The sequence below is a fragment of the Thyridium curvatum genome, assembly GCF_004353045.1.
Source record: "Thyridium curvatum strain D216 chromosome Unknown NODE_36_length_377547_cov_81.061009, whole genome shotgun sequence".
Classification (NCBI taxonomy): Eukaryota; Fungi; Ascomycota; class Sordariomycetes; order Thyridiales; family Thyridiaceae; genus Thyridium; species Thyridium curvatum.
This window is the reverse complement of record NW_022156791.1, coordinates 1-17639: the sequence shown is the minus strand read 5'-3', so window position 1 is coordinate 17639 and position 17639 is coordinate 1. Positions and strand designations below refer to the sequence as shown.

Below are 17639 nucleotides of genomic sequence, written 5' to 3'. Positions count from 1 at the left end.
CGGTTTGCATAATTGATGCCGTATGACTGAAGGCCAAGAGATACCTTATGTTGTCCTTGCAGAATATCAATCCTTGCCAGCCTGAGGCCATCTGATCTTGGGTCTACCGCACCTTCCTTTGATTGTCCAAAGTTTCTGCGCCCGGAGGCTTGTGTGTGCCCAGCAATCCCTCGATTCTGGCTCACCTGTGACTGAGATCCAAATCAGATCCATCTCAGATCTTCTTCTAGGCTTGTTCAATATTCTACTTCTCTCCAGAAAAAACTGGTCGATCAAGGCATCAAAGGGTTCTGTACCAAAACCCTGCCTGGCTACAGCTTCTTTCCAACAACAATAGCCAAAGCATCGACTCGATTCGAAGCTGAAAGTAGTTACCACAGCTTCATCACGACTCCCGACAATGGCTATCCTCGAAGATCAGGGCTTTGAGGCCACAGTCGAGGTCAACGGCGTCAAGGCGATCGAGTACGACCAGGACGACACTCAGGCGCGGGGTTCCCAGGAGGCTGGACAGGCCATCAAAGTGGTCTCCAAGTATGTCGAGTCTACTGAGGGGGCTGAGTTCGCTGTGCGCATCAACCTGGCTCCCAAAGACCCATGGGTCTGTGGAGCGAAGATCCGCAGATACAGAATACAGGTCTTTGTGGACGGAGTCAAGGTTGAAGGCCGTCTTTTGTCCTTCAAGTCTTCCGAGACTAGCAGAGCCTGGTTCTGTGAAGGGCCTGTAGAGCGTGGTGAGAGGCAAGGAGAGGCTGTTTTGAGGAAGATGACATTCGCAGCGGTGAAGACAGGTGAGTTCGTCCCAACAGGACCATTCGCACACTGCTTATTCATGGTTTAGACGAGAATACAGTCAATTACGGTGACGAAGATGACTCGGACAGACTCAAGAACTTCGGCCTTATTGAGGTTCGCATCCAAAAGGCTACCACCACTGGTTGCCAATTCTGGTCGAAAAAGAGCTCTGGAACTCTCAAGAGCCAGAGCCTCGTGATGGCGGAACAGTCCCTGAAGGGCAAAGCTATTTCGCATGGCATGAGCCTGTAAGATTCCCTCGCTTTTAGCCCTTTCCGATATCTGAGAAGAACACTGCATCTCATCAATTCAGTGCTTCGAGCCAACCGGCACGGTCCCCGACGATGACCCGGAACAGCAGGCTTGTCGGAGGCGCCCCCGAAGGGGTCTTCAAGTTCTACTACCGATCCAAGAGTAGGTTCATCATCCCGTACTCGCAAGCCGTATACTAACAATATCCAGAGGATCTCCAGCAACTGCTCATCATCCCGCGTGATCCCATGCCTGCCCCAGCTTCCTCAGGGTTTGACTCCTTGCCTCACCCCGAGATCCTGCGCCTCGCTCGTGAGAAGTTCGACTCCTTGTCCACCAATGAGGTCATGCGTCTCGCCGATAGGAAGTTCGGCTCCTTGTCCATCGCCGAGATAATGCGCCTCGCTGACGAGACATTCAACGCCTTGTCCATGGCTGATCTCCAGGACCTTGCTCGTGAGAGGTTCCAGCAAAACCAAGACACTTGAAAACCAAGGCCAGTAGGTGGCGTGGCTTTGATGCAAGCGAGATCGCTGCCGAACAGAAAGGCTGGGCTGATGGAAGGATATAATCACATGGAGGTATCCGACTTGAACCATGATCCTCTTCACATTTTTCTAGTCTACGCTAGGGAACGAAAATTCATGCTTTTCGTTGTATCAGACTCGTCATGAATCAAGTGGTATGTGAGGCTGGGCCAGCGTGCACCTATCGGGTAACCCGAACACGAGGGCCAGAATTGTGCGAACCAAATTGAGCACCCCTTGAGAACATGACACACAAGTAAAAACGCGCATTAGATGCATGGCTTGAGTAATCCCAGATGCATCTCCCATGTTACCTCCCCCAAGTCTTAGCCACCAAACCGAGAACCACCCAGATCACATAACCCTCCTCGCCGCCCTCTCCTTCCACAACCGCACCGCCTCCTCCGCAGCCTTGATCTTGACCTCGTCCTTGCTCACCCCATCGCCAACCTCGACGCTAAAGTCAGTCCCCACCGTCACCCGGCACACGAAATACCTCTCCGTGTCTCCGCCCCCCTCCTCCTCGTCAGGCTCCCTCATCTCCGCGGCATACACGACCTTCTCCCGGTCCGCCAGCCGTCCCAGCTCCTCCTTGGGGTGCCACATGTGTATCTCGTCCCGCAGGGCCCGGCGCAGGTACGGCAGCAGCCCGGCCCTCTCGAGCAGGTCCTCGCACGCCGCCTCGTCGCCGCCCGAGTCGACCCACAGCGCGCCGAGCAGCGACTCGAACAGGTCAGAGTAGAACTTCTGCGCGCGCAGGCGCGCCAGCAGGGCCCAGGGGTACGACTGGCCCCCTTCGAGGGCCTCGAGGATGCGCTCCCGCACCGCCGCGTGCCGGCGCTCGGCGGCGCGCTGCTCGGCGCCCAGCTCGGCCGACGAGTGGCGCATGAACTTCCACAGCGGCGTCGTGACCTCGTGGCGCACGATGCGCGTGCCCTCCGCCACGATGTCGCACTGCAGCATCTTGGTGCCGAACTCCATGACCAGGAAGCCGAGGAAGTCGCCGTTGACGAGCGCGGTGCGCAGCAGGTGCATCTCGTAGTTGGCGAGGGGCGGGCCCCCGTCGGCGGTGAAGAGCTTGTTGACGACGATGCTGTCGAGGATGGCGTCGCCGATGAACTCGAAGCGCTCGAGGCAGGCAGTCGTCCCGGGGACGTTGTAGGACGAGTGCGTCATGGCTTCGATGAGGAGGGACTTCTTCTTGAAGGAGTAGCCGATGAGTTCCTCCAGCGGTTCGAGGATGGCGGGCAGCTTCACATCGGAAGGGGCTGCCTCGTAGAGAATTGCTCTGCCAGTCTCGAGATTCTGCCAGTTCCTTTCTGGCAAGAAAAGGGAGATGCAGTGCAGGGCTTTCGGCATACCGCCGTGGATGTAGGAGACTCCGATCAGGGCCTCGACGACATCGGCCAGGGTTTTGGTGGACAGGTTTCTGGTCTGCTCATCAAGGTCCTCTGGAGCAGTCAGGTCGGACTCATAGAGCGTTCTCCATTCTCTAAGGGTGAACTGCCGAGTGATGATAAACTGGTCTAGTCCGAGCGCAACTGCTGCTCGGCTGAGCCTGGAATTGGCGACAAGCTTGTCCTTCAGGAGAGAGAGATATCCTTCTGGCCAGTGGAGGTCTGTGGTATGGTGTCAGCAACAAAGTAGAGAGCAAGAAGAAAAGGAAACAGGAACTCACTCTGAGAAGCACAGTTGATCGTGGTACAGAGCTTCAAGATGCAGTCGCCCAGGAACTCCACGCGTTCGTAGTCCGTAGACTCCCTCGCGGATGGAGCGCTGATGGCAGTTTTGATGAGGGACAAGTCCGAGATGCCTAGTTCCCCGAGCTTTGTAGATGCCAGTAATTCACTTGCCACGAGGTGTACCTCAAGCGCATGTGTTATGGACGGGATTAACATGCCAATCCGCGCATACAGCATCGACACCTGATCGACCGTACACTCAGGTGCCGGAAGAACTCTGGCGTACGGCTTTGAGCTTGGGTTTTCTTGCTGCTCATTCGGGGGCTGGGGCTGAAAGAAGCCAGCCTTTTTGGGCCACTTCTTGACAATCAAGTAGGGCATGTCCTCTGGTGAATCCTCAAAGCCTCGATAAGGGTCACGGACAAGATTGATCGACGGTTTCGACGGTACCCAGGTGTCATAGATGTAGGGACAGTTCAGTTCATCGCGAACCAGATACTGATCTCCATCTTTGTGGGTGACTATATCGGGGTGAAACGGCCGACTCCCGATAAGGTGTGTCTTGAGGGATGTCCCGGGCAGCGCAAAACGGACGAGTTGGTGTCGGTGCGACATAGGCCACCGGTGACCGTACGACATGGCCAGTAACGTGGAAGTATGATCCAAGGCATCAGCCATCTCAACTTGTGTAGAGGCTTGAGAACTCTCCAATGTCAAAGGAACAGTTGAGTGGTGATCGAGGTAGAGTGATAAAGGGGTAAACTTGGGAATCGAGACGGGAAGGAGCGCACTGAACTGGCACAGCTCAGAGCCCTCTTCATCCAGCAGCCTCAGTCCGCATTGGTGGATGCTGCGAGTTCCACTGCTCCAAGCGCGAGCGACAGAATGCCAGGGGTTGTACTGTTCCTTGATATTCGCTAGACTCGCTCTTAATTCGACTTCCTTCCCCAAGTCCGATTCTCTGATAGGCAGGAGGTTATCATTGAGCAGCTTGGCATGGTACAGTGCTTTGTACGCCTGAAAGGCAGCATCTTTGCACGCATTCTTCTCGGATCTCCAATCACGGCTGCTGGTAGCCTGTCGAAGCGCCTGTGGCAAGGACACGGGCAGTAGAACGGTCGCTCTGAGCAGCGGCGCTGCGGACTCGGCATCAATCACGTACTCGGGCTTCCAAGCAACAAATTTCCTCGACGACAGAGTCGCGCAGAAATGCTGCAGATGGCTCTTCGCATCGTCGAGGGTCAGTTGCGCTCCTGTGGCCTCGACCCTGAGCGGAGCAAAATCGGGAATGTCGGACTCCTCGACCATCTCCAGTTCTTGAAGCTCACGCATCTCGTCCTCGTACCGTCTCTTCATCTCATCCTCGAGCGCCAGCCACTCCTCTGCGGACTTACCGTCAGAGTCCCGGGCCACAAAGAGATGCAGCTGCGAAGAGTGTAGCCTCGCGCGTCCACGGCGCTGTATGAACGATTTGAGGCTCTCGGGCCTATCGAGACATACGACAAGGTTGCAGGCCGGCACGTCGATGCCCTCCTCGAGAACACTGGTTGCCACCAAGATATTGACTTTGCCATTACGGAATCTGTGCAGAGACTGCAGGTCTTCAGTCTGAGAGAGATTCAAAAAATCCTGCCGCTTGCCAGCCCCTGTCGAGGTTCCGACCATGGCGCCGATCGAATAGCGAGCACTCAATTTTGGATGGATAGAAAGGACGTGCGAGAGCACGGCTACTGTCGCCCTCTCCTTGGCAAAAACTATCCCCACGGGATTCCCGTCGTAGGCGGACAGCATGTCGAGCAATGCTTGCAGCTTGGGAGAGATGTTTGAGCCGCTCAAAGACTCCGCCGACGGCGGGGGCGTCGCTTGTATGGCCTGAAAAATGTTGAAGAGATAGAGGTCCTCTGCATCGTCGAGGTCGTCCACAAGAAGATGCTCTTTGGGCATCTTCAATGTGTAGCGCCTGACTACTTCGTGAATGTAGTAGTCGGCCGCCCAGGTGCCGAGGTCACGGCAGATCTCCACACTCTTCCGGCAGAATGACTGTACTTGCTTCATAACCTTGGTGTCGTGCTTCATCAGGGTATTTTCGAGCTGTCTCCTACTCTTCTCAGAGTTCTGTTGCCGAAGATAGATGACGTATGGGTCCTTCAGTATGTCCAGCCTTTGTACAACAGACTCGAGCCTCAGCATATTCTGCGTGAAGTCTGAGCGCGGCGAGGCAGGCACCGGCTTGTCGTAGGGGTCTATCATCATCGTTGGCCGTTTGACATGGGCCAAGAGCTCTTCTCGGTGCTGTGTCGGGCTCCTACAAACAGCATCTAATGTCTGTTCGAGCTCCTCGAGGCCCTCCAGACGAGAACCCATCACAGGACTTGCTGTCAGTCCCAGGATGGACGGAATGGACTGTTTTGCGTTCTTGGCGGGCCAGTAGAACTCGGTCATAATGCGCCGTCCTGGATTTCTCTTGGAGCAATTATGAGCTGTTATCCAAGGTTAATACCGCGCCACCTGCGTACAATACTGGGCTACCGACCTTCATCGAAAATGATCAGCCCCAGCGAGCCGAGCTTCACAAAAGAGTGGATCAAGGCATCCAGGAGGACTTGGTACGTAGAGACAACAAGCCTGGTATTGAGCAGAGCGGCATCCCATACTTTCTGCTCCGACCAGGAGTCGACGTTGTCTTCACCTGTGAGGAGCTTCATCTGGACAGCAGGCACTTGAGATGCGAGTACCTCATACTGCTGTGAGCAGAGCGGAACTGTAGGGGCGAGGAACCATATGATCTACGATGTTTCAATTAGCTTCATCAGTATTCCGAGGGGTATATGAAGAACGTACCTTGTCTGGTGAGCTGCGTTCAAGCTCAGCTATGATCCGCAAGACAGCACTATATACACAAATGTTATGAGAAATCGCGCAGCTGGTCATTGACGATGTTGAGACTTACACTTGCGTCTTTCCACTTCCTGTATCCATCTGATAAAAATCGTCAGCTTCGGAAATGATGTCACAGGTAAATCGACTTCTGACATACAGCAACAATGGTATTGCCCTCGAGGCTCGCCTCGAGCATCTCGAGTTGGTACGCTCTGGCAGCCATGACGGTAGCTTCTTCTTCGTCCTGCTGCTCCTCACCAACAGGGGCAGAATCCGAGTCCGAGGCATCCTGATCGCTGTTATATCGCGCTGGGAAGCCATCATCGCCCAGGAGGAGCTCCGGCCCCGGCGACGCAGACTCGTCGCCGGAATCGGTGAGAGGCGCAATGTCATCATCGTAAAAGGCCATGGCCGGGCGCTGCCGATCTGTGCGAGAGGCACCAAAAGCTGACGACGTCGTGAAGCCCGGGACAGCACTTGCGTATGCCTCGGGCGGGCCCGACAGGTATGTCCAGGCCTTCAGGCCGTGACGCGGCGGTGCGCGGAGAGGCCTCGCAAGCAGAGCCGGCCTGCACCTGATTGGCTGGCAGCGCGTGCTTCTGACGACCATGCTGCAGCCCAAGCGGGAGGTGCCTTTGACGAATGGGAACACTTTGGGATTCTCATCTTGCGTTCCCGTAATTTTTCACAATACCGACCCAACTGGTGTTGTGTCACCTTTGTGAAGTGCGTATGTCTATGTGGTCCCGGCTGGCGTAGGTTGCTGAAGTGGTGGGGAAGAGCTCCGATCTCAATTGCGAGAGGGGCGGTCAGTTTGGAGATACCCAGTCGTCATCACCTGCATGAGTATGAGGAGCACGCGTTCAGGCAATGAGTCACATAGCAGTGTCCCGTCCAGTCTTCGTATATGTGATGAAGTCCGTCAAACCGTTTTATCAAGCTCTTCCGGCTCTATGGCTATTATTGATACAAGTACACCGGGCGCGAAGATTCCACCACCACAAGATTACAGGTTCGTCAGGTAGTCCTCGATCTCCTGCGACGAGAGCTTACGGAACCGGGGTCCAACCGCACCCTCCACACCCTCAACCCCAAGTAGATGCTCTGCTGGCGGGCCAACAATGCCTAGAAAGTGGAAATTAGTCTTTGAGGTGATCAAGTTAGCAAGGAGCTGGTCGACCTACCAATCTCAATCGTGTCGCCGTTCATCTCGCCCTCAATCGTCTCCTTCAGCGTCAACAGCGCAATGTGAACGGCGTCCTCGAGCTCCAGACCCTCGGTATACCGCTTCTCCAGGAATGTCTTGGCAGAGGTGGCACTCTTGCCGATGGCAGTAGCCTTCCAGGGGAAGTAACTGCCGGAGGGGTCGACCTGGTACAGCATGGGGCCGCCCTTGTGGATGCCGCCAGTCTTGCTGGACGGCTTCTTCTCTCCCGTCTCGGTCAACTCCTCCTTCTCCTCCTCCTCGGGCAGAATGCCCTCATCCCAGCCCGCGATCAAGAGACTGACACCGTACGGCCGGACACCACCAGACTGGGTAGCCTCCTGCATGACCCTCGCAACGTCCTGGACCAATATTCTCGTCGGTGGGTACTCGTTGTAGATGCGCTTGTAGCCAGTGTGCGACACCTTTCGCGCCCTGTCAACCAGCACCCTGTAGTCGGGACCCATGCCCGAGTAGACCATGCCGATGTTGGGTGTGATGTGGGAGATCTTGGAGAGCGAGGAGGGATCGGCAAGCGGCGAGGACGACTTCTTCTCCGTTGCGAGTACGATGCCGTTGGTAGCTACCTCGTGTGAGCAAGTGGCGCTGTAATACACACCCTTCGAAGCACAAGCTCACCTTTGATGCCAAGAGCTGTTACGCCCTGGTTGACCGCATTCAGAGCATATTCTAGAGACAGTCAGCTTGTTGTTTCGTTCGCCGTGCTGTGCCATTTGATCCCGTCGCCACAGCCATCAAATGCGGAGTCTCAGAGATTGAACTGACCGATCTGGACCAGCTTGCCACTGCAGTGTTTGTTAGATCAGCCTGCATTCGCCATCCATTGGGAGCAGACGTACCTGGGGGAGAATGTCGTCAGAGAGAAAGAGTAGCGGTCCGCCATGGTTTTCTATCGACGCAGAGGACTGCGATAGAGGTAGTGATTGATCTGGCGGGGAAGTGGTCTCGCAGTGTTGGGGATTTGTCGTGGTGGCTGTGGTTGATGGAATGGTGGTTCTGGGTGTCTGGTTTGGGTGAGCGATGAGGCTACGATGGAAGCTCCCGTTGTCACAGCTCCAGCCTCCAGGCACCGTGGAAGTTTGCGCGTCGAGCTTCAGGCTGTTCTGGTGCTGTCCTTGTGGACCGTGCGTTCTTGGTGCTGTGCTGCTTTATCGATAACTATGGACTCTGTCGCAGTTTGGTGATTGGCCAGTGCCGTTCTTTCAGTAGTCAAATAATTGGAGCACTCAGGCACCACCAGGTTGGTGGAAGTCCACAGAAACAGCTGCCAAGTGCCCTCTTCGGCTCTTCCCACGACATCCGTTCCTGCAGCAAAACCAGCGACCAGCTCCTGCCACGTTTCCTGCCATTCGCTGGACGTTTGTTTCCTCCGTTATAAGGACCACGGAATACTGTCATTATGTGAAACCGCATCGGGCAAGCAGTACACCTGCCATGGTAACGATCATTTGACCACCTCGTGCCTGCCTCGTCCTGATTTTTTACATTCCGGAAGCCTACTCTTACCTTTCCACCATCCCATGGTCCCTTACTATTCTTCTCTCTCCTTACAGCATCGGCGATGGAATCGCATCCGTTAAACATGGCGTCCTCCACCTGGTCGTGGCCAGACGATGTCCCGACAGCACCGCCTGAGAGCCACGCGCATGATGTCCCTCGTGCCGATCCAGCCGAAAGCGCTTCCGCAGGCCATGGTGAAGGGAACACAGCGCACAGCGAAGCGAACGCAGCTGAGCCCGAGACTCGGCCCAATCCTGACCAGAAACACTACAAACCTCGAACTTGCAGAATTTGCCTAGAAGTCGTTGAACCGACGTTCGAGCTGCCGGTGGAAGGACCAGCGTCCTTTCTGCGGCCCAAACCCCGCGTGACCTACAACTCCGAGGACCCCGAATCGGGCCGTCTGATATCTCCCTGCAAATGCAAAGGCACCCAGAGGTATGTGCACGAGGGCTGCCTGCAGGCATGGCGACAAGCGTCTCCTCTCTCGGATCGCAACTTCTGGAAGTGTCCTACGTGCGGGTTCGAGTACAGGATGGACCGCCTCAAATGGGCAGGATGGATCTCGAACCGCCTGACGCGAGCTCTCGCGACCTTTCTCGTCTTCACTCTCTCGGTCTGGGTCTTGGGCTTCGTGGCGGATCCGATTCTCAACTTGTGGTTGGATCCCCTGGGGACTGTGGCCGGGACCGTCATCGATGTCGTGGGCGACGATGAGCTACACGAGATCTTCGCTATGCAAGAAGAGTTGCCGGGAGGCTGGTGGGAACACTTTATGAAGGGGTTCTTCTCCCTCGGAATCCTGGGTTTTGTGAAGACAATCATTGCTGCCGGGCCGTGGTACTGGTTCAACTTTCGAACTGGTGGTGGATTAGGTGGCCGTCAACGTGGCGGTGGTCGCGAGAGGTTGGAGAACATCAACTGGGTCCTCATCGTGATAGGTGTTTTCACCTTTCTCGGAGTAAGTACCAGACTGACCAGGCCAATATCATGCGGATGTAGCTAACGCGAACCCAGCTTGTATGGAAAGCGGTGGGTGCCGTAAGCGGCCGGTTTCTGGAGCAAGCCAGCGAGCGTGTCATGGATGTACAGGGCGATGACGACGACGAAGATGACGATGAAAGCCACGAAACGACTACAGAAGGTCGGATGGGCGGTGCAACGGATGACACCACTGCCCCGGAGTCTAGGAAGGACAAATAATCTTGGGTCTTGCAATAGACACTATCGCCCCGTCCGCGTGTGATATATGAGCGTTGCCTGCTGTGATCTGGGCAGATGTACTGCAACCTGCACACTCTTAAGTTGGCTCGACTTCACTCCTCCTTGGTGAGACAACTAGTCTGTGTGCAGAGATGAAAGCCTTGTCAACCTCCTAGAAGCCCAGGCGTCTTGTCGGGGCTTCGCTATGGATCGGTGCAAGCGCGTCAACCTCGGCCAACCTAGGGAGTCCCTCGGGGCTCTTTTAGTTTTCTTCAGCTCTTCCGGACCCTTTGGGTCGCTCTACTGACACGAGGACGTTGAATGGCATGGTGGACACATGAGTAAATCAATACTGTAATAGCAGAGGGCTGTCGACGGGGGACGCTCAGAAGCATTCGGTGGGTTTTCCGAGTTCTGAAAGAAGACACTTGGATTCGTGTCGTGAGTCTGACGTATTCGTATTCTTCTTGAGGATATTATAGTAGGAATATTGTAGTATGACGATCGAAGGGAACGTCTTTTCGCGGTGTTGGCAGCAATTGGTGGATAATTCCCTCGTGAAATATTCTTTTCTACTTCAAATCGTACAAAAAGCAGTAAATGACCAGTTTTGACGATGAAAAGGGATCAGTCCAGCTGTCAAGTCATGCATTCAAGATGAAAGAGTACGGGAGCAGTGTGAATGGCTTTGATGGCTTGGCCCAGCACACGACAAACGGCAGCACGGACGCCCCCGAATCTAATAAACCCGGTTCTCTGGGAATTGCCGGCCGCCAGGTACCGACGGCAGAATGCAACAGCCGTACAAACGTTGCTCCCGCGTTTTGAGCTTATCGAGCCCTCAGCTTTGGTTTGGTGTGCTGCGGGAACGTTGTCGTGCCACTGAAATTGGGCGCAACACGTGCTGTGATCGTGTTCAACCGCCATTCGCACGTACAGATGTACTTTGAGTGGTCAGCACTTCAAGTAACTAAAGCGGACAACAAAGCAATCTATGCTTCTAATAAGCTTTGGCAGATACCCCATGTGATCCCATGGATAACTAGAAGGCTGCATGAATACGAGCTGTAGGGGTCCTGCAAGTGTTATTCCCAGAGAAATGGAATACGGATACAGCTGGTTGGCAGCTGGACCCTGAGGGCATCCTGGGCTGGGCAGTCTGCTATCTGGTGGCATTCTACGGCAGATAGTCGATATTAGTCGTGCTGGAAATGGGCCACGCAGGACCAGGCTCAATTGGGCATGGGTCAGTCAGCGCTCACGGCGGCGTCGAACGCGCGCCAAGCTAACCCTTCCAGCGTTCGTTAATTAGCCAGGGGTGGTCAGCCAAAAAAAGTATCGACCTGGATTTCCTGTAGCCCACCTGTCCCTTTGGCGATCCTTTCCCTCACTACCTTATCCTGTGCATCTCTCGCTCCTCTCAGTTGTCATTGTCATTGCTCAACTGCCCCGGCATCGACCACAAACCCCCTCAGTGCATCCAGGTGAACACCCAGATGGGCCACGTTTTTGTTGGGGGCTTCAGCATGGACATCTAGCGCTGTGTGACACTGTTTGGTGATCGATCAACGGCATTGCGACTACAATCTCGCCCAATTAGCAGCAGAGGAATCGGGAAGGATACCTCAGCCCCCTTATCTCGAGACGACTGCAGAACACCTGCACGCTGCGACAAAGACCATCTCAGCTGCTCAGGCTGCCAAAGGGCCTCTTTCTCCTCCTCTGAGCCTCTTTTTTCTTCCCCCCCCTGGGCAACACGCGACCCCATCTGCGATCGGACCACGACGCCAGGAGTTTCTCCCTCTGGGGCTTCAGATGCCAGCACGAAATTTAAGCCAAGCGACCCACCCTTGAAGTATTTGTCCAGATCGTGCACAACCGCGAACCCGGCACTTTTGGAAGCATCTTGCAGCGAATCTGGAGAGAGGCGCAATCCGAATTCGACACAGTTCCCCCCCTTTCACAGGCTTCGGCCGTCTTCCACTCATTCAACCATGCACTTTGCCTACCCGCCGCGGAAGAGCTCCAACCCTCCGCCTTTTGTCCCGCGCTCCTCCTCCTCCAGACTGCCCGCCCTGCCCGTCCTGCGCAGGGGTCGCCTCAAGGCGATCGCCCTGGGCGTGATCGCCATCGTCGTCGTCGTCTTCCTCTGCACCCGGCCGAGCAGAAGGAGCTATGCTCCGCCGGCGCCGCACAAGCCCTCGGGCAACCCGCCGGCAGTCTTGGTGACGGTGCTGGACCAGACGGAAGCTTCCCCGAACTTCATAGCGCAGGTCAAGGAGAACAGGGAAGCGTACGCACAAAAGCACGGTATGTACATGATCCTCGTTGCAATTGCAGACCCGGCCACCGGGAACCCCCCCGGGTACGCGTGCCGGATTTGCTAACCTGGAAGCGAAATCTCAGGCTACGAGGTTTTCTTCCCCAAGGTCGGCGACTATGACCTCCGCGGCGCGCCTTTCTCGTGGACAAAAGTGGTCGCCATGCGCCACGCCCTCACGAAATTCCCCGAGGCTACTTATTTCTGGTTCATCGAGCAAGACGTGCTCATCATGAACCCTGACATCAAGGTGGAGGACCAGCTTATGAAGGCCAGCGTGATCGAGTCCAGGATGATTAAGGATCACCCGGTGGTGCCCCCAGACAGCATCATCAAGACGTTTACGCATCTCAAGGGCCAGGATGTCGATTTCATGCTCACCCAGGATTTCGACGGTCTTGCCGTGAGCAGTTACATTATTCGCAACAGCGACTGGGCCAAGTACTTCTTTGAGACCTGGTACGACCCGATCTATCGAAGCTACAACTTCCAGAAGGCCGAGGCGCATGCATTGGTTAGTTTTGTGCCCCCCCACACACACCGTAGACCTTGAGCACACAAAGAGAGGGAATTTTGCCATGGTACTTGGGAGACTAACGCAACGGCTTTCGTAGGAACACATTGTCCAGTGGCACCCGACCATCCTCTCGAAGCTCGCTCTCGTCCCGCAGCGGATCCTCAATTCGTACGACACGGCCGCACACGGCGAGGCGTACACCAAGGGCGATCTCGTCGTCAGGTTGCTGGGCTGCACGGGCCAGGGCGAGTATAGCTGCGACAAGGCTGCCGCCAAATTCACCCCGGTATGGCGAGAGGCGTTCAAACTAGGCTCCTCGTGAAGCTAGTTCTCGGGAGCCCGAGAAGCAGGCTCTTTGGGAAGCCTGTATTACATGTTGCCGCGCGTGCACAGCGATGGGCATTCGAGCGCAACAGAACGATGACGAACGACTGACTGAAGCTCATTTTATGTATGGGTGGATGGATTGCTGAAGCATTCAGGATAATGGAGGGAGGGAGGTTTGGGCGCATCTCAGTTCCTACTATCGGCAGGCCACCGATGCTTGCTGGGGTGGGCTTTTGGGGGAAGAGTATATACACTCACACATACCCTTTGGGAGGAGGTGACCGAGCCCCCGAAGATCCAGACATGACATCACCCCGATATGTACGGGGCTTTACCGCATTTGAGAAAAGAGGCGCAAATGGTCTTTTTTGTGTGGACATAGGGATGACTTGTGTGTGTTTAGAATATAGAGTCGGTGGGAATTTCTGTACGTCTGTAAACAATCACGTCCAGCAGGAGGAGTTGGACAGCAAGAAACTTGACTCATATGAGACCAAATCCATCCGATGACACTTTGTGACGGTCCAACAAGATATACCCTTGTCGAGGTCTTGGGTTTGGAATTGACGAGCGTTTGTCACACGAAGGGAGACGTGGATGGCGCTGACGGAGCAAGTACAGTAATCGATACGCAATCAATGAGATATCGTGCAGCGTCAGCTATTCGGTTTGGCATATGGAGAGTCTGGAGTCTTACTAGGTAGAGTGACAAGAGGAGGCGGGACGCAAATGGCTCCGTTAACGGAGGGACCCTGAAGTTGTCGGATGTGTCTGACGCGCAGGGGACGTCGTCATTGTTTCTCGGCAGGGTATGACATAGCCTATAGGTATTGGTTCTGCACTATTCTGCTTTCGACTATGTACGGTTAGGTACTCAGTAGACACGCCCATTCTGACGAATGTAGGTGTCTCTTTTCCCCAGATCCTACCTAAACTTACCTAGTAGTACTGTATATCGCTTGAGAGACTCAACGGAACCGTTCTTGGCAAGCCATGATCGGACCTAGCTTCCTTTCCCGGCAGTGGTGTTGGGAAAGCCACGTTTAGGCCTGACTACCTATCACCTTATTAGCTGCTTTGTCAACGAAACGAGGCGTGGTCCTCTAATAAACTTACCTCGGAAGCCCTGCCAGACCCTCTGCCTTTCAGCAATAAGCTATTTCTCAGCTATCTACCGGCAAAAACCCACTGAACTTGTCATCCCCTGCCTAGTCCCAACCTCAATGCCATTCTCGGCCTCGATGCGCTCCAATTGGCATCCAGCTGTAGACATCAAGACCTCTCTCGGCAGCTGGCATAGGTACATCCATAATGGCTGGCATGTGATTGCGGCCAACTGACGGCAGTGTCACTGTTGCAGTGGAGCCCGGCCGCTAGGCGAGACAAGAGGCAAAAGCCCGGGCGGACACGACAGGACAGGCCTGGGCTAGCGGGGGTGGCACTTGGTCGCGGGCGACTTCCCACGTAAAGGAGGAGCCCCAAAAAATAACCATCAAGCCCGCGGCCCCCGATTATTGGATGTAACTAGACTGCCTCATTCTCTCGCTCTCTATCTCTCTCTCTCTCTCTCCCCCTCGCGCGTGTGTACTAAAGCGCCATTAATGTGGAATTGGGTCTCTTCTTTTTGGCATCTCCTTCTAATCGACTGCTCCTCTTCCCCCAAGTTCCCAATCGAACCCCGTCCGTGTGTATCTGAGAGCTAGACTCCGCGGCGATAACTCGAGAAAGTCCGAAAAGAAGCCCCGTCAGGTCCGTCATCATGCCGGGCTCATCGCGCATGCCGATCAGCCTCCGGGAGAGCTTTAACAGCGTCAAGCGCCGGAGGCCGGCCCTCTCGCTGCAGATGCTGAACCTTGATCTGTGAGTGTTGCTTGTCTTTGCACATATGCCGCAGGCAATGCCTGGTTTAGAGGTACCTGTCACGGTGCCGAGGTACAATGAGCCGCTGGGTGTCTGGGTTGCTCATCCTCAGAAGCCTCGCCGTATCCTTCAAGTCACTTCATCCAAACAGCCCCGGACTTGGTACACAAGCTTCCGCTCCGTGCAGAGAACACCTCTGATCCTATCAGCCCTTCTTCTTCTCTCACAGCTTTCCTTCCCCGGCTCAAGTGACTGACTCGCCGCAACAGCCTCCGCAACATCATCTTCTTCCTCTTCGTCCTGAGATGGACCCGCCGCACCATCTGGAAGCTGCGCGGCCGGGGCCTCATCGGCACCGTCGTCGAGGCCTACGTCACTAGCCGCCGCGTCCTGTACGGCTGGTTCCTGCGCGCCCCGGGCGTCCGCACCCAGGTCCGCAAGCAGGTCGGCGAGGCCCTCGGCAAGATGGAGACCAAGCTCGTGCCCCAGGCCTCGACGCGCTACCTGACCCTGCCCAAGGAAGGGTGGGCCGGCGACGCCGTGCGCGCCGAGCTCGAGCAGCTCGCGGCCATGGACCACACCCGCTGGGAGGACGGCTTCGTGTCCGGCGCCGTCTACCACGGCGAGGACGGCCTGATGCGCCTGCAGACCGAGGCCTTTGGCAAGTTCACCGTCGCCAACCCCATCCACCCGGACGTCTTCCCCGGCGTCCGCAAGATGGAGGCCGAGGTCGTCTCCATGGTCCTGTCGCTGTTCAACGCCCCGCCCGGCGCCGCCGGCGTGTCCACGAGCGGCGGCACCGAGAGCATCCTCATGGCGTGCCTGAGCGCCCGCCAAAAGGCCTACCACGAGCGCGGCGTGACCGAGCCCGAGATGTAAGTTTTTCTTTCTCACGTTTACATATCTTCAAAGCTTCGAACCCGTTCTCTAATCCCCCTCCGCGCAAAGGATCCTCCCCGAGACCGCCCACACGGCCTTCCACAAGGCCTGCCAGTACTTCAAGATCAAGATGCACCTCGTCGAGTGCCCGGCGCCCTCGCACCAGGTCGACGTGCGCCGCGTGGCGCGCCTCATCAACTCCAACACGATCCTGCTCGTCGGCTCGGCGCCCAACTTCCCGCACGGCATCATGGACGACATCGCCGCGCTGTCCAAGCTCGCCGCGCGCCGCCGCCTGCCCCTGCACGTCGACTGCTGCCTGGGCTCCTTCCTCGTGCCCTTCCTCGAGCGCGCCGGCTTCGAGACGCAGCCGTTCGACTTCCGCCTGCGCGGCGTCACGAGCATCTCGTGCGACACGCACAAGTACGGCTTCGCGCCCAAGGGCAACTCGACCGTGCTCTACCGCACCGCCGAGCTGCGCACCTACCAGTACTTTGTCTCGCCCGACTGGGCCGGCGGCGTCTACGCCTCGCCCGGGCTCGCGGGGTCCCGCCCGGGCGCCCTCATCGCCGGGTGCTGGGCGTCGCTCATGTCGGTCGGCGAGAGCGGGTACCTGGACGCCTGCGTGACCATCGTCGGCGCGGCCAAGAAGCTCGCCGACCGCATCGCCACGAGCCCCTCCCTGGCGGGCGAGCTCGAGGTGCTCGGCCGGCCCCTCGTCTCGGTCGTCGCCTTCACCAGCCGCACGCTGCCCGTCTACGACGTCGCCGACGGCATGAGCGAGCGGGGGTGGCACCTCAACGCGCTGCAGAGCCCGCCGGCCATCCACGTCGCCTTCACGCTGCCCACGGCCAAGGTCTGGGAGCGGCTGGCGGCCGACCTCGAGGCCGTGGTCGAGCAGGTGCGCGAGCGGGAGAGGCAGCGCGCCGCCGAGGGCCAGGGCGCCAAGGGCGCGGCGGGCGGCGACGCGGCGGCGCTGTATGGCGTCGCGGGCAGCCTGCCGAACAAGAGCATTGTCGTGGACCTGGCGACGGGCTTCTTGGATCTGTTGTACAAGGCTTAGTGTTGGATTGTTGGGCTTTGTGGGGGGTGGGGGTTCCCCTTTTTTTTTTGTGGAAGCGGGCAGTATGTTTTGAGGTTTTGGCGGAGATGGGGAAAGTGAAGATGAGGATGGATGGATGGATGAACGGATGGATGGTGATGGTGATGGTGGGAGTGGAAGAGGAGAGTCGCTGGATGGATGGGCTGCATGTTGTATATACATCCCCCTTTTTTTGAAGCAAAATTCTTATTTAGCATGTATATCACCAAACACGGATCGATTCTCAGAATATCTCTCCAGCTCCTAGCTAAGGGTGTCTCGTTGCGCTTTTGCTTTTGATCCAACTGTTCAAAAGAAAAAAATTAAGATCACAGACAAGCCCTCATCATTTTTTATTTTTTTTTCGAACAAAAATTCTTTGCGTATTGCCAAAATACTTCTCTCCGCTACCTATCTTGCTGGTAGTTTTTGGGTACTCGCGCTTATTCGTGCGAGTCCTTCCTATGTATGAACCACGGGCCTCCTCGACGAGACACATCCCATGTCTGTGGCCGCTGGCCCAAAAGCGCCTTGGTGCCTATGTAGGGTTCCCGATGCTTATTGCCCCCCCCCCACACCACCCACCACGGC

General features: G+C 56.2%; 5 protein-coding genes across 5 annotated transcripts; 4 read left to right on the top strand and 1 right to left on the bottom strand.

The window, feature by feature from the left end:
• Nucleotides 1-400: 400 nt before the first annotated feature.
• On the top strand, nucleotides 401-1535 carry E0L32_006341 (uncharacterized protein; the record flags this gene model as incomplete). The annotated part of the gene is made up of 4 exons (XM_031140963.1): nucleotides 401-791; nucleotides 842-1043; nucleotides 1109-1209; nucleotides 1258-1535. 4 exons carry the CDS (start codon nucleotides 401-403, stop codon nucleotides 1533-1535), a joined length of 972 nt encoding a protein of 323 aa, XP_030994852.1.
• A 393-nt stretch (nucleotides 1536-1928) lies between these two features.
• Nucleotides 1929-8244, bottom strand: E0L32_006340 (uncharacterized protein; the record flags this gene model as incomplete). Its single annotated transcript, XM_031140962.1, has 11 exons — nucleotides 1929-3193; nucleotides 3253-5736; nucleotides 5790-6042; nucleotides 6098-6146; nucleotides 6207-6235; nucleotides 6294-6705; nucleotides 7147-7261; nucleotides 7321-7923; nucleotides 7980-8030; nucleotides 8127-8146; nucleotides 8201-8244. 11 exons carry the CDS (start codon nucleotides 8242-8244, stop codon nucleotides 1929-1931), a joined length of 5325 nt encoding a protein of 1774 aa, XP_030994851.1.
• A 699-nt stretch (nucleotides 8245-8943) lies between these two features.
• Nucleotides 8944-10064, top strand: E0L32_006339 (uncharacterized protein; the record flags this gene model as incomplete). The annotated part of the gene is made up of 2 exons (XM_031140961.1): nucleotides 8944-9822; nucleotides 9879-10064. The coding sequence occupies 2 exons, from the start codon at nucleotides 8944-8946 to the stop codon at nucleotides 10062-10064; spliced, it is 1065 nt and encodes a 354-aa protein (XP_030994850.1).
• Nucleotides 10065-10721: 657 nt separating this feature from the next.
• On the top strand, nucleotides 10722-13223 carry E0L32_006338 (uncharacterized protein; the record flags this gene model as incomplete). The annotated part of the gene is made up of 4 exons (XM_031140960.1): nucleotides 10722-10841; nucleotides 11905-12374; nucleotides 12460-12898; nucleotides 12999-13223. The coding sequence occupies 4 exons, from the start codon at nucleotides 10722-10724 to the stop codon at nucleotides 13221-13223; spliced, it is 1254 nt and encodes a 417-aa protein (XP_030994849.1).
• A 1764-nt stretch (nucleotides 13224-14987) lies between these two features.
• On the top strand, nucleotides 14988-17030 carry E0L32_006337 (uncharacterized protein; the record flags this gene model as incomplete). Its single annotated transcript, XM_031140959.1, has 3 exons — nucleotides 14988-15088; nucleotides 15358-15963; nucleotides 16037-17030. The coding sequence occupies 3 exons, from the start codon at nucleotides 14988-14990 to the stop codon at nucleotides 17028-17030; spliced, it is 1701 nt and encodes a 566-aa protein (XP_030994848.1).
• Between the last annotated feature and the right edge of the window lie 609 nt (nucleotides 17031-17639).